At 41.1% G+C, this 26,962-nt stretch overlaps 1 protein-coding gene across 2 annotated transcripts in view; it reads right to left on the bottom strand.

Moving 5' to 3' along the window:
- Positions 1-26,962, bottom strand: part of TRPM3 (transient receptor potential cation channel subfamily M member 3) — a 596,910-nt gene that overhangs the window by 78,504 nt on the left and 491,444 nt on the right. For both annotated transcript variants that reach the window (XM_069574093.1, XM_069574094.1), the window contains 8 exons: positions 25,644-25,744; positions 24,133-24,267; positions 16,841-16,891; positions 9,302-9,442; positions 7,921-7,950; positions 6,844-7,133; positions 5,989-6,217; positions 3,572-3,739 (listed from right to left, as the gene is read on the bottom strand). In XM_069574093.1, coding sequence (XP_069430194.1) covers positions 3,572-3,739; positions 5,989-6,217; positions 6,844-7,133; positions 7,921-7,950; positions 9,302-9,442; positions 16,841-16,891; positions 24,133-24,267; positions 25,644-25,744 — 1,145 coding nt within the window. The remainder of the gene's footprint in view (positions 1-3,571; positions 3,740-5,988; positions 6,218-6,843; positions 7,134-7,920; positions 7,951-9,301; positions 9,443-16,840; positions 16,892-24,132; positions 24,268-25,643; positions 25,745-26,962) is intronic.

Here is a 26,962-nt window from a genome sequence, read left to right as displayed (position 1 = left end):
GGGGATCGAATCTGCATCTCTTGCATTGGCAGGCAGATTCTTTACCACTGAGCCGTCAGGGAAGCCCCAGTAAATACTAGCTGGTCTTTAAAGTGAACTAAGACTTTCTCAGATTCTCTTGACTGAAATGATTTAGTTGGGATCTCTCACCAGAAAAAAGTGTGATATTAGGGGTCTTTTACACCATAATTTCTTGGCTTTAATTCTTTCTATGCTGTTCTAAGCAAGGTTAGTTCTACAATGTTTGGCAAAGGAAATTTTTATTAAGTATGAGAACAGGGTAGAATCTTACAACTACTCAGAGACTGACAAGGGCTTGGGAGGAGAAAAAGTACTAGGAATAAGGGTTTATAGTTGAAGATCTAATCACCAAAATAATTTACCCTAAAGTTGGTAACAGAGACAACCAATAGGTGGTTCTGGCTTCAAACCACCTTACCCACAATATGAACTATTAGTTTCAACTATTTCTGTCACTACCTCAAATATTCACTTTACTTAAATATGTAACAATCACAAATGATTTACCTGTAACCAGAGAATTACAGGAGAGGGTAATTTCCATTCCTTTATTGACCCTCTGGCTGGAAAAGTACCTTGAACTAATGAATAAGTAAGACTCCATACTATGGCCTATCTAAGTATTTATTTTGATCAGTGAGCTGAATCAATCTTCATGATAGATACTAGACAGCAATAGGGTTCTACAAATATCGATCATTAACCTCAAGAAACTCTAAAAGTACATGATATTTGCCTTCTATAATTTATAGTCTATGTAACACAACTATCCTACTTCTGTTTATTTATATGCTCAAAAATACAGGATCAAAATACATTTTGGTAGACACTTAGATGAGAGTAAAGGCAGCCTGGAGGGTTTTAGGCATCTCAGAGAATAGCATCTTGGGGTAAACTCGAGGGACCGTGGCTTTTTCAACAGTTACAACAATGCCCTTGGTCTCTGGATGTATTGAGACTTTATTAGGCAAAATTCAAGACACTTACCTGGCAAGGCAGGTAAAACAAAAAGAAAAACAGAACAATCTATTTTGCCTTAAATATTAAAAAATATTTCAAAGTGAGTGCATTTCTAAGAGGCTTTTCCTTGATGGTTTAAGTAAAGCACTTTTGGCATTTCATTAATTCCAGCCTAAGCAGCTTAACGTGCTGATTTTGTTGATTTCTTTTTCCAGTAGTCAAACATTTCCTTTGGCTACATTTCTTGAAGCAGATTGCAACAGGGTCGAATACAGACAAGACTGCACAACACGGATTTCAGAATCTTTGCTGGCTGGACACAGATGTCAAGTCTGGGAAAGATCCTTTGAGGTGAACTAAGCTATTGAAGGCTACTAAACTGAAGCAAACTGAGGCTGATATTTCATGTACAACTTTGGAAGGGCCAAGGGAAAATATTCTATTCCAAGAGAGGATATATTGGTTTAACACAGAAGCTCAGATATCAGTCCTATGAAGGGAGCAGAGTTGTCAACAAGTTGCATTTTCCAATTCTGTTCAGAGTAAGCTGAGACCAGTGGTCCAGCAGTAACAGAACTTGTCATTAGGGTCTAAAGAAGCACCACATTAAAAAAAGGTGCTGTCCAACTCTGATTTTGCCAGCCCATTAGTCCCTGCCTTCCTTTCATTCTCCCTGCTATTTTAGCCTGTGGAGAATCAGCTCAGGCATTAATGCTACTGTGGTGTCTTCTCCTTGGGTTCTCAGTAAGCAACAGCAGGGGCTATTCTCTGGGAAGCAAAATTTGCTTTCAGTCCAGAGATGCACCTTTCATTGTGGCTTCTTGAAACATCAGATCCTCAACACTCTGAATGGAGCAGGAGAGGAAAGCTGCCTCTTTGTTTTCCTCCTTGAGACCCATCCAGAAAGAATACTGCTTTAGCTTCTGACTACCTTCCTAGTTTCCTACTTTGAGCCCTCCTAGGATGTACGCCAAAGTCAAGGCCATGTCAAACTAACTTGGAACTAATTAGGTGGATAACCTTGGGCCACTTAACCTATCTTGAATCTCAGCTTCCTCATCTGTAAAATGGTATAACAATAGTACCTACCTTGTGAACTTGCTTTGAGGATTCCATGAGTAAGTGTAAGTAAAGCATTTAACACCATTATAACAACATTAACAAACATTTATCTCATGATAGGCACAAGTAAATATTAGTTACATGTAAGCTTTTCACATTGTTTACATGTACCTGTGAGCTATTAATAATAATAATAATGTTATTATTCTCCTATTAGAGGTTAAGAAACTGTGCCTGAGGTCCTACTGTGAGTAGGTGATGGGGCAGGATTCTGCTGAAGTATTTAATAAAGATTCGATATTACTACCACCAATGTTTCTGCTAATGATTAAAATATGATTTCCTATACTTGAAGGCAATCAGACCAAAATTAAGGTCAGATCTTTAGGGAAGACAGTCATTTGATCCTAACATAGAGGGAAGCAGATGCCTCCACTAATTTATAGAAGGATCCTAAAACTGAAAGCAAACACTGGACTTCAACTCAGTGAGTGAAAAGCTGTGGCCCGATGCTTATTCACTGTTGTACTTGGGGCTGGGAATGTGCCTGCGAAGAGATTAAGAAGAAACTGCTGGAAGGAAATGGCATTTATCTGGAGGAAAAACAATTCACAGGGTGTTCTCATTAGGATAATAATGCAAAGGCCTTTTGACACCTGAGCAAAACCAGTTTTTATTTTCTACCCAAACAATTCCTGGCTCATCACGGTCACTGGTCAGAGTGATAGGGAGGCTGGGGGATATCCAGGAAGTTCTAAGGAGTTGTTACCTTATGTCACCAAAGCTCTGAAGCCTTGTTTGTCCCTTTAACAGCCTGTGATATTTTTAGACTTTGAATACAATCCAGTGGCAGTCACACTGCTCTCCAGTTAGAGTTGTGGGAAGCTGTCCCATGCCCAGCTGCCCCCAATCCTCCTACAGAACAAAGGATCCATGCTCTATAATTATACCAGGAAGAGCTAATAAAAGCCTTCCATACAAACCTCAAAATTCAATTAGTCCTGCATTTGTGAGCCTGACCTCGAAGATAGCTAAAGGCTTAGCTTCTGATCAGCACAACAGTTTCGGCTCAGTGGAGCCGACTGCTGCCAAATCAGATTCCCTTTTCTCTTCAGGTGCTAAGACTGTCACATCACCTGGTTGTTTATAAAGTATTGCCCAGTTGGAAAATTCAGAGTGTCTTGCTTTTCAATTTCACTGGGTTGTTGAGCGCCACTTATCCTGGCCAAAGGATTAGAATTAGTCCCTTTAGTTATTTGTGCATAGAGAGGACACTTTTTCTGGGGGCGGGGAGGTTGCATAGCACACAGCATGTGGGATCTTAGTTCCCTAATCAGGGATTGAACCTGTCACTGAACTAGCAAGAAAGTCCTCGAGAAGACACTTTTATAATACCCTGGTCTCAATACTTAAATGGAAGTAACTGGTGGGAAGGTGACCTCAGAGTTACTAAATCTTAAGTCATACCCACAGGAGAGGTGGGTTAGTGGTTCTCCCCTCCTATAATAACTGCACAGTGTTTTCTTACTGTCAGTTCCATGTCCTCTTCGTCTTTTTCCTTCGTGGGCTTCTCTGGTTCTTCTTGCTCCTTCTCTTGGAGGTGGATTTCCTGGGCCTGAGTCATATAGGGCATGTCATCTTTGTTCTTGAACTCCAAGCTGAGAATTGAAGGAGGAAGTAGAATTCCCAGAATTACCTAAAGTAATAATAATGATAATAATAATAATCACATTTAAAGGATTAAGATAAGGGTGGTTGCTTAGAATTAGAACACCTGGGGTGTGGGGTCTGTGTTTGTGTGCATGCGTGGGTGTAGGGGTGTTGGGTGTGCCCAGAGTGAGGACCTGCATATCTGAATAACTAAGCATATTCATGCTAAGAGACTTCCTTCTGCCCACGTGACTGGGAGCTGTTAATTGTTAACACGCACAGTCGCTCAGTCTGATTTTGGCAAAACAAAGCATCTTACTCAAATACATCTTACCCAATTAACACCTACTTTGCACAGAGGAAACTGAGGAAAAAGACCCTACCCAAGGCAAATATAGGGAAAAATTCAGATTCCCAGTCAGTAGCATGAAAACACTTAGCTTTGTGAAATCAATGCATGTGTATGTCCACTGGCATTTATTTACTAATATGCCAAGTGGAATTGATTATGCATCATCTGGTTATCTCTGTAAAAAATACTGTCCTAAATTGACCTCAAGAAAATCTGTGTAAGAAAACATGTTATTCATTTTAGCATCCCTCAGCATTTCGTATTAACCAGCAGAAACACACACCCACCCACACATACATACATACATACACGGGCTCTGTATCACTATGAGAAGCCCCCTGCACCATGCCCCAGGAGGCCCAGCACTGTGTTTCACTACCAACCACATGAGAGATCCAGAACCTTATTGTTTCCTGGGACCAAGTTTCTGACACCTGATTTGTGCTCCCTAAATCTTCTCCCATCTCTTCCCTCAATCCCAAAATCGTTTATGTACAAGCTTCTGAGTTCAACCCTCCTTGAAGAAAGTGCACCAACATGACGGGCTAAGAGAGGTCATGAAGGGCAAGTAAAAATGATCCTCAAGTAGGAAGGCAAGGACAGCCTGTGCTTCAGTGCCCAGGGACCTGAGAGCAGCTAAGGGAAAGTGGAAAGTGGTGACCCGGCCTCAGGGTGCCTGGCAAGCCTGGGAAGGCTCAGATGGCAGGCCTGGCAGCCTTCAGGGGACACGACACCCTGTCCTCAGAGCTGAGAGCCAGTTTTGGCATTGTTTGTGGTGTGGTGCTGGAATGCCCATGACCCACTTCATGGAACCCTTCTGTGACTCTGGGCCAAGATCCCACAGACAGAGTGAAGTGGGGGAGAGGTGCTGGTTCTATCAGGGTGGCCTCAGCAGATTGCTCTGGTTTGGTGGCCCTTTTGATTTGGACTGACCTCAGGGTCCTCTAGATCAGGTTGTTCTAGGTAACTGTAAGCCTGGCTGGTTTCAGTTGCAACAGCTAAAAACTAAACAAGTAAAACATTTTTAAACATTCTTCAATGTCTTCCTTTCCCCATTTTGTCTTTTAAAAAACTTTTCAGTTTAATGTTTTTCTTGTAAAACACAGAAGAAAACATAAAAAAAATCAAAAGCCTTATCCTATTTCTTGTATTTTCAACCCCAGCGATAAGCACTACAAAAAGTTTACTGTGTATCCTTTTTGTTTTTTGAAGATATGAAGTTATATGGATAGAACTATACATGTACATGCACTTTAAAAAACAACAGGTCTCAGGCTATATATTGGTCTGCAGCTTGTTTTTCTTCACTGAAGAATAGATCAGGATTATCTGGCAACATCTTTACATATAAATCTATCTCATTTTTATTTCATTTAAAAAATTTCTTAAGTTTAGCTGATAGGAGCCAGTGTCTCTTTATGACATGGTGCCAAGGGAGGGCCAAGGTGTTCAGGCTTGCATGGAGGTAAAAGGTTGTCTAGGTGAGTGTCTCCATGGCTTGTGACAGAGCAAATGATACCTTCTATGGTACCGGTGCGTGACTGTCACCTTTGGGTCTTCTGAGAAGTATTACTGTCTATGCATACCATCTCTAGAGGCTCTTTTTTTTGGTTTTCCCCTCTTGATCTGGCCACATGGCAGGTGGGATCTTAGTTTTCCGACAAGGGATCAAACCTGTGCCCCCTGCAGTGGAAGCACGGAGTCCTAACCACTGGACTGGCAGGAAGTCCTGCCTAGATGTTCTGATTTAGCAGAATTTGGGGTTGGCCCTCGTTTCCATATTTTACAAAAGCCCCATTATACAGAAGATTCTGATGCATAGTTGGGGCTTAGAAGTCCCCTCCTGAGTTAAGAGGACGCCTACTACCACTGCAGATTTGGCTTGGGAAACTCCCACCAACCCCTGGGCCTCAGAGCCGACAGAGCCTTCTGGGAGCACTGACCTTGAGGCCTGAGTTCTTGCGCATCCGGAGCCGACCCATCCACATGTCTGTGAGCAACATCTGGCTGCACGTGTGTGCGATGAAGTCACGGTGTTTGGCAGCTACCGCAAGCTGCAGGCACGTGGCATTGCTCCAGTTCTTCAGTTCATACGTCAGCAGTTTCATGGCCAGCTGCTCATCCTGCTTGTAGGACTGGTCCAGGAGCTCCACGGCCAGCTGGCCAAAGTCCCTGAAAGAGAACATGAGGAGCTGTCTTTTGGCGATCTTGGAGACCTAGATGCTGAAAGGGGCAACCCAGTGACCAAGCCATGTGTGGCTTGGTCGTTCCTTATGGGGTCTAGTCTACTCACTCATTCACCCAGCCAACACCATTAAGCGTCTACTGTGTGCCAGATATGGAGTTTAGAAATGGGGGTGTAAGTCAAATTAGTCACGATCCCTGCACTCAGGGCTCCAAATTTACAGATGGGTAAGGCATATTCACAAATCAGAGTACGGTGTATCTTCTTAAATGCAACAGACCTCAGTTCAGTTAAGCCTTGTCAACCACAAGTGTGTGATCTTGGACGAGTTACATAAATTCTCAGTCTCATTTTCTGTAGGTGTAAGGTATGTATTTTAAGGGGACGTACCTCTTGGGGCAGTTGAGAGGGTGAAACGAAATCTATGCATCTGTGTGTACCTCTGTATCTAGCACTGTGTACCATAGATGTTAACTGTCTGTGTCCATCTTCTGTGTGCACCATTGGGTTCATACTGCCTCCTCTTAGAGTACTGGGTAGCTCAGACAACCAGTATTTGGGGCCCATCTTCCCTTCTCTTCTCCTGACCACCCCATTTGCTGGACTGTCCAACCTGGAGTTGTGGTTTAGCTCCTGAGAGATGTCGTCTACCATGTCGTTCTCAGAAGCCTCGTGGGCCATGGCTTTGCAGAGCTTGCAGGCCACCAGGGCCTTGGCCATGGCCTCCTCGCCGTGCTGCCAGAAGAACAGGGCCATCTTCTGCCGCTTCATCAGGACGGCCCACACCATCAGCTCATGAAAAGGGAAAGGGAAGTGGTTGATCTCAGGGTCATCCAAGTCAATGTCCACCTCTTCTTCACGCTTCTTGGTTGTCTTTCTTCCTCGCCTCAAGGGAACATCATCCTGTAATTTTAGGGAAAAAACATAGAGATGAAGTTAGGGATGAATCCAATCAATTCAGTAAATAGTTCCTGTGTATCTACTACTAGCCCAGCCCTGGGATAGATACAGAAAGAAATGAACGATCCTAGCGTCTGTTCTAAAAGAACTCACAAGCTCATGCATGCCTAACTTTAAAACAAGCTATAGTAAATGCAGAAGCACAGTCCTATGAGAACATGTCAGTGTTAGACTTTAATTAACAAGTCTTTTTCAATGGACTTAAAAAAAAATAAAACAAAACTTTCATCTATTCTTTTCCTCTACAGGTAGGGTCATTTGTACCGCGTGATGGACAGCATTACCCTTCCTGCTAAAAGGACAAGGACATCCTATACTTGCAATTGGATACAGGATAATAACCACATGAACAGAAGATGGGAGACAGATACTCTATCTCGAGTTTCCGCATACTTCATTAGATGCATTTGTGAAGAATTTCTGGCCTTTGGGTCTGTTGCCATTTGTAATCTACCCATGAGTAGATTTCACTTACTGGAATCTATATGCTTTCTTGGTTTTCAAGTTAGTATTTCAAATATGATTTACTTTTGTTTGCAATGCTAATATAACCTCATGATAGAATTTTCAAAGCTACTGTGACCTACCCCCTTGTCACTGGGAAAAATGTCACTTCCTTATTTCAGAATCATGTACTAAGTCCTACCACTGGAATGAACTTATATATATATTTAAAACATGTAATAAAGAGAATAAACAATTGACACTAATAATTTGAACAAACACTTACCTCCATTCCCAACAGTTTCAAGGCTTTGGGCTGTTAAAAAAATTTTATGGACAAAGTTAGATCTTTCTTTATAGAAGTAAGAAAAGAATCCTAAAGTATCTTAAACAGGTAATGGAACAAATCTATTTTATCATATAGCATTTATTCATTTCACTAAATAAAACACCACGGGGGGAGCTCTTTATGGAAATTCTAAAAGAAATACAAATTTAGTGACTTTGGTGAATTATAGAAAATTAGGAAACTAGAGAGGTATAATGAGATTGCCTAAAGGGTAGACCCTGCAGGCTTATAATCTCTTTTATAGACCAAGATTTTTTCCATCTTTCTAAAACCATCTTGCTTGGTTGACATCTTCTAGACATCAAGCACTTGAGTGAACAATGAGACATTCAATCAAATGATGAGGTGTTCCTCAAACCTCTGAGAGTCTGCTGTAATATGGAGACTTGGGGTATCATTCAGAAATACTATATGTTGAGATGATTCATGCTGGCTATCTCTCTTTGCTGCTGACCAGTAGAGCAAGGGTGAATGGGGCCAGAGGGACATTTGTTGAGGTCAAAGGGCACTCAGTGGCATGGAAAGTATAAGCACACATAGCAGCACCACTGGTCACACTGGGAATGTGCAAAACAGGTGCAGACCAAGATGGAAGAGAAGGCATCTCAGCCAATTATAAAGCTAAATAGAACTCATATAGATAAAAAGCACTGGGGGGAGTCCTCAATAATTTTAAAGGTATAGATAGATCTCAAGACCAAAAATCTTGAACACCGATAAAGTAGATAAGATTGTGTTGTGTGCTGTGCTTAATCACTCAGTTGTATCCGACGCTTTGTGACCCCATGGACTGTAGCCCGCCAGGCTCCTCTGTCCATGAGGATTCTCCAGGCAAGAATACTGGAGTGGGTTGCCATGCCCCCCTCCAGGGGATCTTCTCAACCCAGGGATCAAGTTCAGGTCTCCCACATTGCAGACGGATTCTTTACCGTCTGATTATTTGAATATATTACTATTCTCTGATCATTGTTTACTTTTTAAAATGAAAAAACTACTTTTTTAATGTACCAAAAGACTTATTTAGAAGTTGAGCATGTCATCTCAATTCACAGCATGTATAAAAGCTAAAAAAGGTTCACTTTCAATGCCAGTTTCTGATTTGAATTGGATCTAGTGAGGAAAAGAAAGAATGTAACACTCAGTACTTTTTTTTTTCTTTTTCTTTTTTAAACAGATTTGATGGCAGAGGGAAGAAGAGGCAGAACAGCTGCCTTCTCATCTGATTTCCCCCTCTCAGACAAGGAAGCAGCCACACTCCAAATCTACTGCACCCTAGACCTCCCCGGAATCGAGAAAATGGAATTGCAGCCAGCCTCACCCTCTTTGGGCCAAAGAGATTGTGGTAGAGCGTCCGGAAGCGCTTGCGCGTGTAGTTGCAGCGATAAGCCCCTCCCATCAGGTACTCGATCACCAGGCCAATATCGATCAGGCTGATTCTGTAGTCTGGGGGCAGGTTCCCCTACCAGGGAAGAACGGAACACACACACATCCGAGAGACAGCGGGGTTTACTAGGGATTCTACTCCATGTGTTCTGTAACTATTTTAGACTAAAATAATAATAATAATAATTAAAAAGAAACATATGAATGTATTATTATGCTGGTTAATCAATTCACCTTAAAATAGATCCAACCGAAACCTGGATATTCTCGCTTGGAAAGAAGACATAAGTTAAATAAGAAGATGCAGTAATCGTCGGCAATAACAGAAAATCAAAATATTTATTCAAGTCTTCAGCTGGGGAGAAAAAAACACCAGTGTAGCAGAAAGAAACACAAATGGCAAATTCTACCACTCCCAGCCACTAAGGAACTAGGTTCCCAGGTGCTCCCCCAGACCTCCTCACTGCTCCGCCTCAGACCCAGGCCTGTTACCGGCCTCTTGCTGATCATTTATTTCTTCACACTCACTAAGTGAAGACTCCTTCCAGAAAGTAGTTGTTATTACCAGGGACTGCATCAGGTGAAATATGCTGAGAGCTGGAATATCCTTTATACAAAACTTCTATTAACAATTTTTTAAAAATTGGCACCTTTTTAATAAAAGGAGAGCATGATGGATGTTATGACAAAGACTTATGAACATCACTTGTGTTTAAAGAAGAAAGAGGAGTGAAAGAAGAGAAGTTTTATCAATAGAATATTTATTTCTCCACAATTAAAGAGGTTTTTCATATTTTCTTTCAGAGAATAGTGCTTCTTAAAGATCTAGAGCTATGGTGTAAGTTTAATGTTGTACATATAGATGCAAAAACAGAAGAGTTATTATTATTATCTCCTCATTATTGGTTTCTACTTCAAAAGGGACTTCTGTGTCACCGGAGGAAAATCTTTGCTTTGTTAGGTGATGGAAGAATTAGCTATTTGTGGGAAATTCTGAGCTCACGGTGAGTTCCAAAGGGTACAGCTGATCAGATCTCACTATCTGAAAGGTTTAGTTCCCTGGTGCAGAAGTGTGCTCTGCACCATGAATGGTAGAGGTGCCACGTGTGTAGGAAGCCTGGCACGCTGTCTTCTTAGATTTATTTTGGAGGGGCCGGAGGACTGCATCCACTTTGGGATTTGTCTTTAATGGAGGATCCATTCAGGATGCTATGTGAAATTCCTGCTGCTTCATGGAAATAACTCATAGCAGTGGTAGTTTTCGAGCCTTGTGGCATTTGAACCACCAGGGAAATGTGACACTGCAAAGGTCTGGACCCTGTCTTGCTTCAAGCATGAGATGCTGTGCACTTTATGAGCTGTCCAGGTGATTCTGAGTCTACTACATAAAGTTCAGATGGGGTTACACAGCAGCATTGGGAAATTCAAAGTGTACGAAGATAATCATTGTCACTAGGAAATTAGCTTATGAAGGTGGGTCTCAGTTATCCTTACTGAGCTTTCCTATGGGCAAGAGCAATCATCTGAAAGGGATTCAGAATCAGAAGTGGCCAACTGTATCCTACCATCAAACTTATAGCTTCCTATTTTTAATTGTCTTATTTATCTTCACATTCCCAATGCCTGGTGTATGGTAGGCATTCAAGATATTTTTGGGGAGGAGGGGTAAAAATGTGAATAAGTAAAACATTGAAATTAATCAGTGTATTTGGGATCAAGTCTCAATTTGGGGTTCTTCAGTATTATAGTCTCAGTAACATTCCTACCCAGTCATTCCTGGGTGGGAAAGCTCTAGCTATCCTCAGACTATCAAGAAAGACCAAATCATTCGGTTCCTTTAAAACAGAACTTAGAGAAAGATTTAAGATAGTAACTTTTCATGTATTTTCCTTTCCATAAGTGCTAAACTGAATTTAAGAATATTACCTGTGCAACCCTTTTTCTCCATTATTTTGGGCAGGTTAACAAGATTGCAGTTTCCATATTGTCTGGCTCTTACTGGACAGTCATGTGAGGCTATTATTAGCAGTGCCCCAGAGCTGCTTTGGGCGTGCGGGTCAGCCTCATCTCCTGTGCATTTGGCTCCTACAAGGGTGACTTGCAGAGGAGGCTCACCCCATCTGTGCTATTTTCCTTGGCACCGTGAGGCTGGCAGGGGAAAGAGCACTGGCTGCATGTCAGCTGCTCTGGATTCTGTCCATCCTTCACAAATCATCCATTTTCCCTCAAGGCCTCAGTTTTCTTCCCAGTAAAAGGGGCTGAACTCCATGTCCTTTGTGGTCTGTAATGCCCAAGTGCCAGGTTTCAGGACCTCTCCCCGTCCTGCCCCCTGCCCCGCCGCAACAAAGGTTTATTGTAATGCAACCGAACAACAATCATAGTGAGTCTATGAATTTGTGCCTATTTTTAAACCGTCTAACAATTTTCTAAATTTAAAATGTGGGTAATAGTGAGCCTACTACCTATATATTTTCTTTTGAGAAACCATGTGTGAACATTAGTTTGTATTCTAAGAACAAGAATCAATATTGCCTGAAGACCAATATTGAATGATGATGTTTATGCTTTTGAGATATAAGAGTGGGTGTCAGGAAAGAGATAATAGTAAAATTCAAAATAAATAAAAAGTTTTAAGGGGCAACATGTTTTTGCAAATATTCCATAAACATTGGTGATGTTTTACAGAATTTTATGCAAATTCATAAAGGGCTGATAGGTTTACTCACTACCAAAACAGGTGATGGAATATACTTTTCCTAAAGATTTCTTATATAAAGCTTGATTATTTCAGAGTGATTTTTGTACAGTCTGGTCTGAAGCAGAAGAAAAGATTCTGTGACTATTCTGGGTGGTGGCCTGAAAGGAACTAGCCTGAATTCTGTTTGACCCCCAGAGGGCGATGGTCACCTAACCCAAGGCAATGAGGGGTCTCTCTGTACTTGGTTCAGTTTGCGCTCTGAAAACAGGCGATGTGGACACGGTTACTTCAAGGTCCTTTTTCTAAAGGTTCAGTTGCTCTTATATCTCTGCTGCCAGGTCACTGGGCAAAGACCTGTCCAGAGCTTGCAGAGTTGATGCAGTTTCCAATAATCCCTGGAATTTGGTTAGTAGAGACAGAGGCTTAGAGAAAAGGGAGGGTAAATAGTTAGGTAGGGATGCAGTTGTACTCATAACATCCACTTCCTTTTTGGGGAAAAAAAAAAGTAGAAAAAATGCCACCTCGTATTCCACAGGTAATGTCCAAAAACCTCTGGAGGAGTCTTCCTTTGCTCAGTTCCTTTTCAAAGAGGAAATTGATATACTGGAGTAATATTCATTCTGCCTGCTGTTTCTGTTATTCCCTGCTCCCCCTTTTTGGTAATTACTTTGATAACTGGTAAAACCTGAACACTTATTTCCCATTTCATGCCTTAGCAACACATAGCAAGCCACAGGATTCAAATAATTTGATCCAGAGAGTAAAATAGAGAGGTTTTGACCTATGGATAGGTAAATTTGACAACTTGAAAATGTTGTCTTTCTTCATGCCATGAGCCACAACTCTGAAGCTAAATTTTAATCTGTGCCATGCCTAAGGATGTCTTTTAATTAAAAGAATAATTTGAATTCATTTATTAGATATGCTTTTCTAAATGCACTCTTTTTCAGATGTCAATTCATGATATCATTATCAGATTTCAGCTGTTTAGGAAACTTTTTTTCTTTGAAACTCATAACAAGCCTTCAAAGAAGACTGTTTCCTTCTGATATATGCAAGGTATAAAATGATAGCTGGTTGTCAGATTTACTAAGGGAGAATGGGGAAAAGACCATCCTGGTGAAAATTCCTGGGAAAAGAGGACACTCCCTCAATGTATGGCATGCCAGTAGACTGGGCAACCATTCTTTTGAAAATTAAGAATGCTTTGGTAAATTTGCGTAAATTTAGCAGACGGAGTTATGAAAACTTCCTTTCTTTACCAAAGTGTGTCTGAAATGCTTTTGCTTTAAAATCCTGCAAAGTGCTGGGTCTTGATTCCCATATAGATGAATTTTATTATCATAATTTCACCTCTCTTCCTATATAATGTTCAAATATCACCCTTCTTTATGGGGAGGGATAATTCAGGTAATCTGAAGCATTAGTACATTTAATTTAAGAAAGAAAAACTACCTTTAAAACATACAGAGGCACAAGCTGAGCAGACAGCTACTAAAATGGCAGGTTAGATTTCATGGAAAAGCAGACAGACTCAGGCCACTCTGGTTTAATATGAAAGCATTGGTACATCCAGTGGATTATGCACGAAAATGGCTCAGGGAACTGGGCTGGCTGGTATCATTTTAAATTTCTGGTTGATGTGGAATACTAACTCTACTTCACTACTCTCAGATTGCTCTCTTGATAGAAGTAATTTGAGATTTTGAAACTAGCTTCAAATTCGCCACATTCAATTCTGTTGATTTCAAAGGACAGTTGGACTTGGAGATATTCTGGTTAACTTAATGATGGTATGATAATTCCTAAATGTATTCTCTGGGTTCATAAATGTTATTTACATTTAATAGACAGATTATCAAACAGTATGTTGAAGGTCCGGGCTGTGTTTCTAACTTTTGAACAGCATTCATTTTGTACTTATCACTTACTGATTAATTTTTTGTCATAATAGATTAAATCAACTAATATGTACAGAAAGTCCTATAATTGTAAAGCACAAGCATATGCTAATTATTATGTTCCTTAATTTTGAAAATTGTTTGAACTGATCAAGATTTTCTTAGCATTTTAAAACTCATCTTTGTAGATTTTGCATATCTTATTGGCATAAATTGCTGGAAGTCATCTGAAACCTTCTGAAGCAGATGTGCGCCAATATTAATTTCTTTCTCATTCACTTCTTAAAACAACACAAACAGAAAAACCTCATTTTTAGCTCCTTTCACCCATAAAACGTAGACACTGCCAGTTCCTTTGACTACCATTGTGATTCTTTCTTGCTCTCCAGCAGTCGGACACTCACCTTTATCATGAAAATAAATGGAGTCTGCATTTCCTGCCCTTATTTCTTCCCAAGAGAAGAAACTAGACAAAGGCTTTCATTTCTCCCAGCCGCACTGGCAGTCTCTTTTTCTCAAGAAAAATTGTTTCTAAGTAAGTTCAGTACTATCTTGAGTGATCTGTTATCATTTTTTCCCCATTACTAAATTAGCAAATAAATGAATCCTTATATAACTATATTCTTGCTCTGGTATTGGGATCACATTTGAAAGAGAAATAAAACTGCTCTTAACTGATAGTCCTTCCACCCAAATTCTTACCATCCTGTCCTTTCTAGTGAGGGTATATTATTTTTGAGGTACACCTTTAGCTAAGATGTTAAATAAAACCACACCTTAAAAACACTCTACATGTCTTCTAGTAAATGTAAGCAAATGTAAGAGGCAGTTAATAGGGTTTCAGAAAAAAGAAAGAGGAAGAGAACCTGTTAGGAGAGGTTTTGATCATTTAGATTCAGTAGAACCTAACTGTAAAAATCTCTGAAAATCAAGCAAGACAACTGGGTGATGGAGGCAGATGAGCAACTCTGAAGGCCTGGACTGGCCAGGGACTGGGACAGAAGGGCAAACACGCAGCTGTCTCTTCAGAGAGCCTCATAATTCCTTCAGGGACACAGACTAGATTAAGGAAAGGGGGATATTTTACTTTTTATACTTTCAGAAAAACTAAAACATTCTATTGAACATGAGCAACAAGTACCTTGACAAAGAATATATGCTAGGTGTGTACACCTTATCTTCTGAGATACTTCCCTCTGTTTAGTTTCCAGGCGATTTTAATTCAAGATAAATTAAACTAAATAGGATGACTTGAGGAAAAGAGAAATGGGCTTATTGAGAGGGCAGGTACGCTTATGGCTTGAAATGGGGCAAGCTATGGAAAGGTGTGATCTTGGTAAAATGTACAGATGGCACAGCCTCTATTTCCCTTGCTTTGAAGGAACTACAGGCTTCATTCACTCGCACAGATGAGAAATTTTTCAGTAGGATTGTATGGAGGTGAGAGGAAAGTTTCTAAGGGCCATCAGAAGAAGGCTTTTTGTACTCTTTACTCATTACCAGCAAAGTCCAGCTGGTTAATAGTATATTATAAGTAGCCCCAGGGCCTTTGCTTGGCCTTTCAAAGGGAAAAATTAGTGACTACAGGACACCTGAAGGGTAGTTCTAGCTTATGACTTCCTGTGAGATGAAGGAGTGGTACTCTTATTTTTTAACCTCACTTTATAGATTTTTTTGAGTATGTCCTATGGACTTTGGCAAAGAATTGAGACCAACTGGTAGGTGGGTATACGTGTCTGTGTGTGTGTCTGTGCATGTACATGGGGTAGGGGAGGTCCCACCGCCTATTCTTAACTTTTGGAATGAAAACGTCATTTTCTGGGAACCCGGTCAAGGGTTCAGAATTGAAGCTACCTTGGAAAGAGTTTGTACAGGGCAAAAGAACAACCACCTGGTTAGGATTAAATGTAACCTCCCTATGCCTCATTTTTTCATCTATAAATGGGGATAACACTATTAATAAAAATAATAATAGTAAAATAATTACTTCATATAATTTTTGTGAAGATAAAGTAAGCTAAGACACATAGAAAGCTCAGATTAATGTCACACACTTAGTCATCACTAAACCTTAGGTACCATTACTTTGCCTGACTCTTTGCGACACCATGGACTGTAGCCTACCAGGCTTCTCCATCCATGGGATTTTTCAGGCAAGAGTACTGGAGTGAGTTGCCATTTCCTTCTCCAATTAATAATAATGATTATCAAAGGATCTGAGTTCTAATTCTAGCTCCTTACCAATCACTCAAGATAGTTCTCACCTCCTTGTGTTTCAACCTCATTTCTAAATTGGGAATAAACCTACTAGACCCAAACCAATTGACTTTCGCCCACCCCCATCAAACTGGATGATGAATGTGAAAAAGTATATTACAGAAAATAAGTGTTAACAGAATGGAATGTATATTTATGTTGAAGTCTGTTTTTCTGAGGCTTTTTGAGCTATGCTTATGCTTATGTGTCATACTAGAAGTGACAGTGATACACTGTATCAGGAGCTAGTAAATAAATAAGCCTTTCATGATCGGTTGGATGGCATGGAAATGAGCTCCCCAAACGTGAGGAGCACATGGAAAAGTACAGGTGATGGCATAAATCCACACAGCATGGGGGGAAAGCCTAGAGTTCCACTATCCCAAAGCATTATGTCCGATGAAAGCATCTAAAACCACAGAGACTGGCAATAAAACCGCAGTTGCATTAGAAGCAGAGAAGTCTCAGAGTTAAAAGACAAACGCGCACACCATGTCCAGAAATGAGGGGGTTCTGACAGGGACAGGAATACTCCGGCAGCTCATGCAAAACAGGCACTTTCTAATCACAGGAAGCAGTCAAGACAGGGCCTCTGACCTGCAGTCCAGAGGGTTCTTACCTTTTTGACATCCCTGACCAAGTGGTACAATGTGTTTGAGGGCCCATGTCTCTGAAAACAATAAAGAAGAATCAAATGGTTTTGCTAGTCAGGGGCTCTCACTGGCAAGGAAAGAAGGATCTGGAGGGAAGGGTTTTGGCTGGTGGAGGGGCAGTTCATCAAGATGAACCTTGTTCTAGTTGCTCAGTTGTACCTGTCTTTTCTAAACAAACACAGGGGCAGGTTTTTGGATTATGGCTCCTCAAGAAAAAGCATTTGAGGTTCTAAGTTCAAACTTTGCAAAACAGGCCATCAACGCTGATGACAGCTGGGTCAAAACATCATTCAAGAGGCTAGCTGTGGAGCAGGGGGAGACACAAGGGCCAATTTAGTGCTTTAGAATTACACTTTGGCACACTGCCAATTGCAACTTGTTTATTACACATAATGAATGAGAAACTGGCTAAAGCAGGGCTTGGCAGACTGGTAAACAGCCAGATGGTTAATATCTTAGACTTTGTGGGCCAAACAGTCTTCATCACAACATTCAACTCTGCCATTGTGCGAAAAAAAAAAAAAAAGTTTGTTTGCTTAAGGTAAGACTAAAATGAAGTAGGCGGTTTGCTATCCCTCTTGTCTTTCAGGATAGGAATTCCAGATGAAATAGAGGATGCCTAGTTAAATCTGAATTTCAGATAGACAATGAATACTTTCTTTTTATTTGTTTTAACTTTCATTCATTTTATTAATTCTTAATGTTGAACTGTTTTTTTCTTGTCATATTGATGGTCTATTTTATAGTTCTCTTTTGTATTCATGTATTTTTTATGTATCAAATTAAAAGCTTTAAATGTAACTAATCTCTTAATCTTTTGATTTACAATTTCTTCTGTTTTTATGTTTTCGCATCTTTTTCTTTTTAAATAGAGGTATAACTGACATGTACCATATTAGTTTCAGGCATACAGTGTAAATGATTTGTTATTTGCATATGTGGCAAAATGATCATTACAGTGTCTCTTTGGTATCTGTCGCCATACATAATTCCCAATTTTTTTCTTGTGCCAAGGACCATAAAGATCTACTCTCTTAGCAATGTTCAAATATGCAATATATTAACTATACTCACTGTGTTGTACATTACATTCTCATGACTTATTTTATAAATAAATTTGGAAATCTGTACATTTTGACCAATAACAATGAATAATTTTGAGTATGTCTCATGCAATAATTGAGACATACTAAAAATTATTTGTTGTTTTTCTTAAATGCACATCTAACTGGGAATTCTATATTTTTATTTGCTAAATCTGGTGACTGTATTGGAAGATCTTGAACAGTGACAGTAAATTCTTAAGCACTGTTGGAACACATTCAAGTATTCAAGACAATCCCTGTGTACTGCCTCAACTACTGGCCCCTTCAGGCGGACATACTCATCAGAACTCTTTTTCCACCGAAGGATACAGTATTCTGTAGGGATTAAACCTTCAAACTTTGGAGTCAGAAGGCTTGTCTCCAAACCTGGCCCTGCTGCTTACCGGCTGTGACCATGGGCAAACTGCTTAACTATGTCTCAGTCTTATTATCTCTAAAATGAGTATAATAATACCACTTATCCAGTAGGGTTTTTGTTAGGACTAAATGATGAAGTGTTTATAAGTGTTTCTATAACTATAGCACTCAATAAATGTTAGCTATTCTTTCACTGAGGCTATCCATTGTCCCATAATCCTTTTCAACAGAGTACTCCAGGGATAGTTGATTACCATTGACTGGAGTGATGAAATCTCTTGGCTTTTCTTGATCTATAACTTTCCTACTTACTTCTTTTCAGTAGTTGAAATAAATCACCCGACTCCCTTGATTCTCTATTCACATGAGGGTCATTCAATTCTGTATTTTAATTTATTGAAAACCCCATTATTCTTTCCTCCCCAGTTTTTACTGACATGTAACATTGTGTAGCAGAGACATTACTTTGCCAACAAAGGTCTGTCTAGTCAAGGTTATGGTTTTCCCAGTGGTCATGTATGGATGTGAGAGTTGGACTGTGAAGAAAGCTGAGCGCCAAAGAATTGATGCTTTTGAACTGTGGTGTTGGAGAAGACTCTTGACAGTCCCTTGGACTGCAGGGAGATCCAACCAGTCCATCCTAAAGGAGATCAGTCCTGGGTGTTCTTTGGAAGGAATGATGCTAAAGCTGAAACTCCAGTACTTTGGCCACCTCATGTGAAGCATTGACTCATTGGAAAAGACTCTAATGCTGGGAGGGACTGGGGGCAGGAGGAGAAGGGGATGACAGAGGATGAGATGGCTGGATGGCATCACCGACTCGATGGACGTGAGTTTGGGTGAATTCCGGGAGTTGGTGATGGACACGGAGACCTGGTGTGCTGTGATTCATGGGGTCGCAAAGAGTCGGACATGACTGAGCGACTGAACTGAACTGAACATTGTGTAAGTTTAAGGTGTACAATGTGATAATTTGATGCTTGGATATATTGTGAAATATCTATGGCAATAAGGTTAGTTAACATATTCTTTAAGTCAGTAATCGTTTTGTTGTTGTTATGTGAGAACATGAAAGATCTGAATCTCATAGTAAGTTTCAAATATAAAACACTGTACTGTGAACTACAGTCACCATGCTATACATTAGATACCTGAAACGCATTCATCTTGTACTAAACATCTGTACCTTTTGGCCGTATCTGCTCATTTCCCCCATGCCTCAGCTCTGGTTTTCTGAGGAACCTCCATATTGTTTTCTATATTTGGTTCCCTTGTCTAACATTGGTTAACTATATGCATGGGATTATTGCTGGGCTCTTGTTTGTGTTTCATTGGTCTATATGTCTGTTTTTATGCCAATATTACTGTTCTGATTACTGCATGTTTGTGATATAGTTTGAAATCAAGAAGGTTGATGTCTCCACCTCTGTTCTTCTTTCTCATGACTGGTTTGGCTATTCAGGGGCTTTTGTGGTTCCATGCAAATTTTAGTATTTTTTTTTTCTTTCTATGAAAAATGCCATCACAATTAAATTGAATCTATAGATGGTTTTTAGTAGTATGAACATTTTAGCAATATTAAGACTTCCAATTCATGAACATGAAATAGCTTTCCACTTATTTGTGCCTTCACTTTCTTTTATCAGTGTCTTACAGTTTTTGATGTATAGATCTTTCACTTCTTTAAATTTATTCCTAAGTATTTTATTATTCGCTGTTAGTGTATGTAAGTACAATTGATTTTTGTATGTGGATTTGGTATACTGAACTTTACTGAATTTATTAGTTCTAACAGTTTATTCTTTTGTGGAGTCTTTAGGATTTTCTGTATACAAGATGCTGTCATCAGCAGAGAAATTTTACTCCTTTTCAATTTAGATGAAAATTTTTATTTCTTTGTATTTTCGTGGTCTTATTTCTCTGGTCAGGGCTTCCAGTACCAAGTTGAACAGCAGTGGTAAGAGTGGGCACCATTGTCTTGTTCCTCATCTTAGAGGGAAAGCATTTGGTCTTTCACTAATGAGTATGAGGTTCAGTTCAGTTCAGTCGCTCAGTCATGTCTGACTCTTTGAAACCCCATGGACTGCAGCATGCCAGACTTCCCTGTCCATCAACTTCTGGAGCCTGCTCAAACTCATGTCCACTGAGTTGGTGATGCCATCCAACCACCTCATCCTCTGTTGTCCCCTTCTCCTCCTGCCTTCAATCTTTCCCAGAATCAGGATCTTTTCTAGTGAGTCAGTTCTTTGCATCAGGTGGCCAAAGAATTGGAGTTTCAGCTTCAGCATCAGTCTTTCCAATCAGAACTGATTGGACTTCCAATCAGTCCAAATCAGGACTGATTTCCTTTACGATGGACTGGTTTGATCTGCTTGTAGTCCAAGGGACTCTCAATAGCCTTCCTCAGCACCACAGGTCAAAAGCATCAATTTCAAAGGCATATATGGATTTGTCATATATGGCCTTTAAAATGTTGAGGTGTATTACTTTCATACTCAATTTATTAAGAGTTTTTGCCATGAAAAGGTGTTGAATTCTGTCAAATATATTTTCTGTATTCATAGAAATGATCATATGGTTTTTATATTTCTTTCTATTAATGTAATGTATCACATTTATTAATTTGTACATGTTGAACCATCCTTGCACCTAGGGACGAATCCCACTTGTTCATGGTGTATGATCTTTTTAATGTACTTCAATCGGGTTTGCTAGTATATCATTGAGAAATTTTGCATCTATATTCATCAGAGATATTGACCTGTAGTTTTCTTTCTTTTCTTGCAGTGTCCTTATCTGGCTTTGCCATTATGGTAATACTGGCCGCATAAGTTTGGGAGCATTCCCTCCTCTTCATTTTCTGAAGAATTGGAAAATAATTGGAGTGAATTCTTTAAATGTTTGGTAGAAGTCACCTGTGAAGCCATCTAGTCCTCTGCTTTTCTTTGTTGGGAGGGTTTTGATTCCTGATTCAATCTTATTATTTATTACTGATTTGTTGAAGTTTTCTGTTTTTTTTTTTTTTTTGTGTGTGTGTGTGTGTGTGTGTGTGTGACTTGGACTTAGTAGGTTGTATGTTTCTAGGAATTTATCCAATTCTTCTATGTTGTCCTATTTGTTGGCATATAACTGTCCATAGTAGTCTCTTGCAATCCTTTGTGTCTGTGTGGTATCAACTGTAATGTGTTCTCTTTCACTTATAATTTTATTTATTTCGGTCTTCTTTTTTTCTTGGTAATTCTAGGGAAGGAATTATCAATTTTGCTTATCTTTTCAAAATATAAACTCTTTGTTTCATTGATCTCTTAAATTGCTTTTCTAGTCTCTTTCATTTATTTCTGCCCTGTATTATCTCCTCCCTTTCCCTAACTTCAGACTTTGTTTACTCTTGTGTTTCTGCAAGGCTGCAAGGGCTGCTGGGCTTTTCAACAGGTCTAGCAGCAGCTGGGGGCCAGAAGAGGCAGCAGTGGTGGCTGGAGTCAGTGGTACACGCACACATTTGGCTGTGGGGACCAGCTGCAGGTGCCTGTATAATGGTGGGAGCCAGGTGCAAACATCTATGCAGCGTCAGAAGCCTGGGCTAACAGCAAGGGCTGGGGCCAACTGCAAGTGCGTTGGCAGATGCAGGGCCCTGGCTGCCAGCATGCATTACTGTGGCTGCAGGGTGTTACCTTGAGTGCATGTAGACCAGTGTAGGCCAGTGACAGAAGTCTGGCCAGTGGGATGCAGGGGCACAGCTAAGAAGCTCTTTGAAAGCAATCCTAGTATGCAGGCCAGTAACAGAAGACAGGGAGGGAGCTGGGCCCACAAGCAGCCTTAGAGGCTCTGACTGTTGGCATGCACCCCTGTAGCTGCAGGGTTTCCCCATGGCTGTGTGCATGGGAGTAGAGGCCAGTGAAGGGAGCAGGGTTGGGACGTGCAGGTGCGCAGCTGGAGGGGCCAGCTGCAGGTGAGCCTGGTGGTGCAGGTGAGTGTCAGGAGATAGGTCTGAATCTGGGCCCACACGCAGCCTTGGCTGCCGGCGTGCACTCGTGTAGCTGCAGGGACTTACAGTTCTAGGGTCTTGTACTCCCATGGCAGTGGTGCTGGCTGTCAGCCCAGCCGTGTGTGGGTACCTGGCTGGAGGTGCTAGCTTTCAGAGTGTGCACAGTAGTTGGGGACAGTTGTGGGGGTCTAGGCTGGGTTCTTAAAATTATGTAGCCACAGAGGCTTGGGCTGGCCACTGGGGTAGACCCTAGGATCCAGCAGGGTTGAGAGGGGAGGGTGTGGTGAGGGGCTCCGGTGACTGGTGTCTATGAATGCAAGTATCTGTAGAGCAAAACCCAGTGAAATCTGCAGGGTTCTGTGGAGGCTTTGCTGGCCATTGGTTTCTTTAGTAGTGAAAGCTGGCAGGGTCCTCTACAGAGCAGGTCACTGGGAACTGTGGTCACTCAGCTGTCAGCCTGGCTGATCCTGTGTTCCCCGCCATCACAGAATGTCTCAGATTTGCAGGTCTCTTGGGAGGGTGAGCGCTTTGTGTGGTGCTCTGAAAGGCTCACCACTCTCTTTTCCAGAGGGGGGAACTCCTTCTAGCTGAGGAGCTTCCTCTTGGCACTGAGCAGCGCCAGCCTCAGGGGACAGGGTGATACAGGCACAAAGAAGCTGTTCTTCTCTTTTTTGTGTGGTTATTTTCAGATTTTTTTTGTTCCACTGTTTTGCTGAAGTTTTCTTAATTGGACTCCTGAGCTCTCCTAGAGCTGTCTTTGTTGTGAGTAGCTGTCTAATTGCTGATTTTTGTCGGGGAACAAAGGCTGGGCCTCCACTCTGCCATTTTGGCCCATTATTACTGAAAGCCTCAGTATGCTGAACTGAAAAAGTACTGTAGAGAAAACAGAAGTGTGGGGCCACTCTGCTAAGTTGTTTTCTACTTCCCGCAGTGGGAATCTTACAGAGCCAGGGTGGCAGCTGCTAATCCCTACCTCTGGCTGGGGAGAGGTCAATAAGCTCCATCTCATTAGTGCTGAGGGTGGTGGGACAAAGAAACACTGTGACAAATGAGGGTCTCTGAGAAAGACGTTTTGGTTCAATACTGGCTCCTTTGTTTTACTTAGAAACTTTGAGATCTTGAATAAGCCAATTCTCTTTTTGGCCTCAGTTTCTTCATCTATAAAATGGAGGGAAATAATATCTATTCTTTAAACTTCATTGGATTTTTCTGAGTATCAGCTCAGAGCTGATGTACTTAACTCACTGAATACTCTCAAAAACTTCATGGATAGCAGTTTTTCTTTTGATTACTTCTTGATATCCCCAGTGAATGAATCAACAAATTGTTATAAAAACAAAGCAACAAAATCTTCCCGGGTAACTCCAAACAAGAAGTTTTTACATTTTATCCTGTTATACTGCAGTGAATGAACTTCATAGTGCTGAGGATAACAAGATGGTACAGGATAGTTAACTGGCCTCCTTTGATGGTTGGAGTTAAATCAGTCCTGCTCTGCTGATTGCCTCACACACTGTGGGTTTCCAGAATGAAGTATGTTCTAATTTCCAGAGCCTTGTAGTTTTGCATAAGGACCTGAGAACATTACCTTTTGGTGATCATGTAACTTTCTGCCTCTTAGATGCTGACAACTGAGCAGTTAAAACAAGTGGATTTCTGGTGACTTGGTGTTTGTTGTCTAACGGAGCATTTGTGGAATATGATCCATGCATTTGGAGGGGAAGGCAGGGACTCACATTCATGTTGGGGGCGGGAGAAGGTAAAACAAAAAAAAGTAGAGAAAATAAAAAGTGCCTTAGCTTGGTCCTACCGTATTGTACAATTCCTCTAGTCTGGAGATGGTGAGAAAACGATGCATGCTTACTCCATTCTCTATAAGTAATTTCACAAAATCCACTCTGTCCAGAACTAAGGCATCCAACATGGCTTGCTCCAGAGACCCCACCTGCAAATCAAGTCACTGAGTTAGTCTGTCCTAAGGTCTAAGGATGCAATTTTCTGGCATTTTCCTGAATACTTTAGAAATGGATGTCTTTGACATCTGGTAAACCTTTAGCACCTCCAAGAGCATGCTAGCAAGAGTATCTCAATTTCACTTTTGGGACACCACACTCTCTCCTGTATTTTGGGGCTTGTCTTTGCAAACAAAACACAGGGCTTTCTAGTTCTAAAAGCTATGTTTTTTCCCCTCTAAAACTTCTTTGTTCTAGATTCTGAGAAGGTTCAGGGTTTACAAGCCTTTTCCTCTCCCAGCTCTCTAACCAAACTTCTACAAAACCACTAAAGTGCCAAAGTGAGTATTTTGCTATCTTCATTTTCATCTTCCTTAGGCTCTAAATCAGATTCCTGACTGACTCAAGAAAAGGATCTAATAAATAGACCAGAAAGTAGACTGTTTTTTTCTTTTTCTTTTTTTAGCTAAGTATCCTTACCTTGCCTCCATCTTGCCCATTTCTACAGGGAGACCCAGTAACTATTTAGGTCATTTGGTCTGTTTACTAGGGTTTTATTTAATTTCTTTCACAAAATTTCTCAGAGACTCTGTGACAAGTCTTTCTACACTAGTAATCCACTGGCACTAAAGGAAGCCAGGGATTCAATCCCAGGCAGAAGCTCTCTGGGACAGAGAGGGTTGAAAAAGACCTGTACACGGTGTGTTTTTCTTCAGTGATTCCAGGCACAGGAATCAAATTCCAGACTGCTGGCTGTGTCCCGGGGATACAGGCATACACCAGCCAATGGCCAATTTTCCAAGTTTTTATTTTCAGTAGACCCAATTGAGGGAAACAAACTAAGAACGGTTATATAAAGCTTTGGTTGCCTCTGTGTTGTTCTTGGGTACAGGGAGGACCTGTGCTCAGCCTCCAGGACCAGATGGCACCTGCACGTGGAAGCCTGCAAATCCTGCATCCTGTTGTGTGACCCGGTCCCACACCAGCCTGGGGTGCCATCACGTGGCAGCAGCAACCTCCAGGACAACCAGAAACAAACTGCTAATTCCACTCCTTTCTTAATTTTAATTAACACAATTTTGTTTCATATATGTATTTTCAGGCATATAAAAGAAATAGCATTAGTTGCAGCTAAACATTGCTACCAAAGGCCATGCGAGAGAGATGGAAATGTTTGGAACATTTGGTGTTGTACCACCAGGTGGCAGTGTTTTCCTAACTATAAGAAAAGGAGCCGAGGACCGCTACAAAGGAATATTTCTACCTTAAAGAGAAAGCAGTAGTTTCTGGAGTCGCTCTCAGAGATACCTTAAACAAATACCCTTGCCCAAGCAAGTGTGCTTTTCAGGGGTGATGACATATACTCTACCGGCCACTGTTGCCCATAAATAAAGATCTGACTGCGGGCGATGTCGACTCTGTTCCAGGCTAAAGCTAAGCTCAGTTGGTCTGGGGCTGAGGCGTTGGCTCCTGCATGTACAAAAGCAGAAGAGAGAGAGAACACAGTCAGTTATTATACCAAGAAGACCCGCTGCATCACTCTCCAATCCACCTCCTCTTCCTGGAAAGTAGACTTGAGTGTATAGTGGAGGTTCTCAAACTTGGCACTATTGCCATTTTGAGCAGGATAACTATAGCATCTTATACATTGTAGAATATTTAGTACCATCTCTGGACTTAACCCAACAGATGCCAGTATCACCGCCTCCACCAAGTCATGACAATCAAAAATGTCTCCAGATGTTGCCAAATGCCCCCGGGGTAAGGAAGACACTAGTAACCTGATCACTGCTCTACGGTTTTTCTAATCAAGGTGTGGCCCCTGGGGCAACAGCAGCCGAATCACCTGGGTACCTGCTAGAGATGCAGAACCTCAGGCCCCACCCCAACCTACTAAATAAGAATCTGTACTCAACAAGATCCCGGGTGATTCCTGTGCATGCTGATGTTTGAGAAGCGTTGCTCTACAATATACGTTGTTTCTGCTGGCCAATCACAGGTTTCAATGATTTGGATTGTATACTGCATAGTGATGGTGCCCTCCCCAACTCGTGAGCCAACTTTAACACTCTACTGAAAAAGAGTTAAGATCTTTTAATAGAAAGGCAAAAAGGTGGCTGAGGTTTACTTTGATTTGTGAGTACAAACCACTGAATAACTTCTCAGTTTCCCATTTTTCTCCATACTCTGTCGCTAGAGCTGCACTATCTACAGGTGACGTTTTAGTTTTAGATTTACTTATTTTTTATAGGGCTTCCAGGTGGTGCTAGTGCTAAGAACCTGCCTGCCAGTGCAGGAGACGTAAGAGACCTGGGTTTGACCCCTGGACCAGGAAGATCCCCTGGAGAAGGAAATGGCAACCCACTCCAGTTTTCTGGCCTGGAGAATCTCCTGGACAGAGAAGCCTGGCAGGCTACAGTCCAGGCTAGAGTCAGACACAACTAAAGTGACTTAGCAAAAAAAGCAAGTTTATTTTACGTTTGGTTGTGTTAGGTCTTTGTTGCAATGCATGGGCCTCTCATTGTGGTGTTTCTTTTGTTATGGGGCATGGGGCTGTAGGCACCCAGGCTTCAGGAGTTGCGGCACACAGGCTTAGGTGCACTTAGGCATATGGAATCTTCCCAGCTCAGGGGTTGAACTAGCGTCCCTTGCATTGCAAGGCAGATTCTTAACCACTGAACCACCAGG

The sequence above is a fragment of the Ovis canadensis genome, chromosome 2, assembly GCF_042477335.2.
Source record: "Ovis canadensis isolate MfBH-ARS-UI-01 breed Bighorn chromosome 2, ARS-UI_OviCan_v2, whole genome shotgun sequence".
Lineage (NCBI taxonomy): Eukaryota > Metazoa > Chordata > Mammalia > Artiodactyla > Bovidae > Ovis > Ovis canadensis.
Note: the sequence above shows the minus strand (reverse complement) of the source record. Positions and strands in the feature narration are given on the sequence as shown.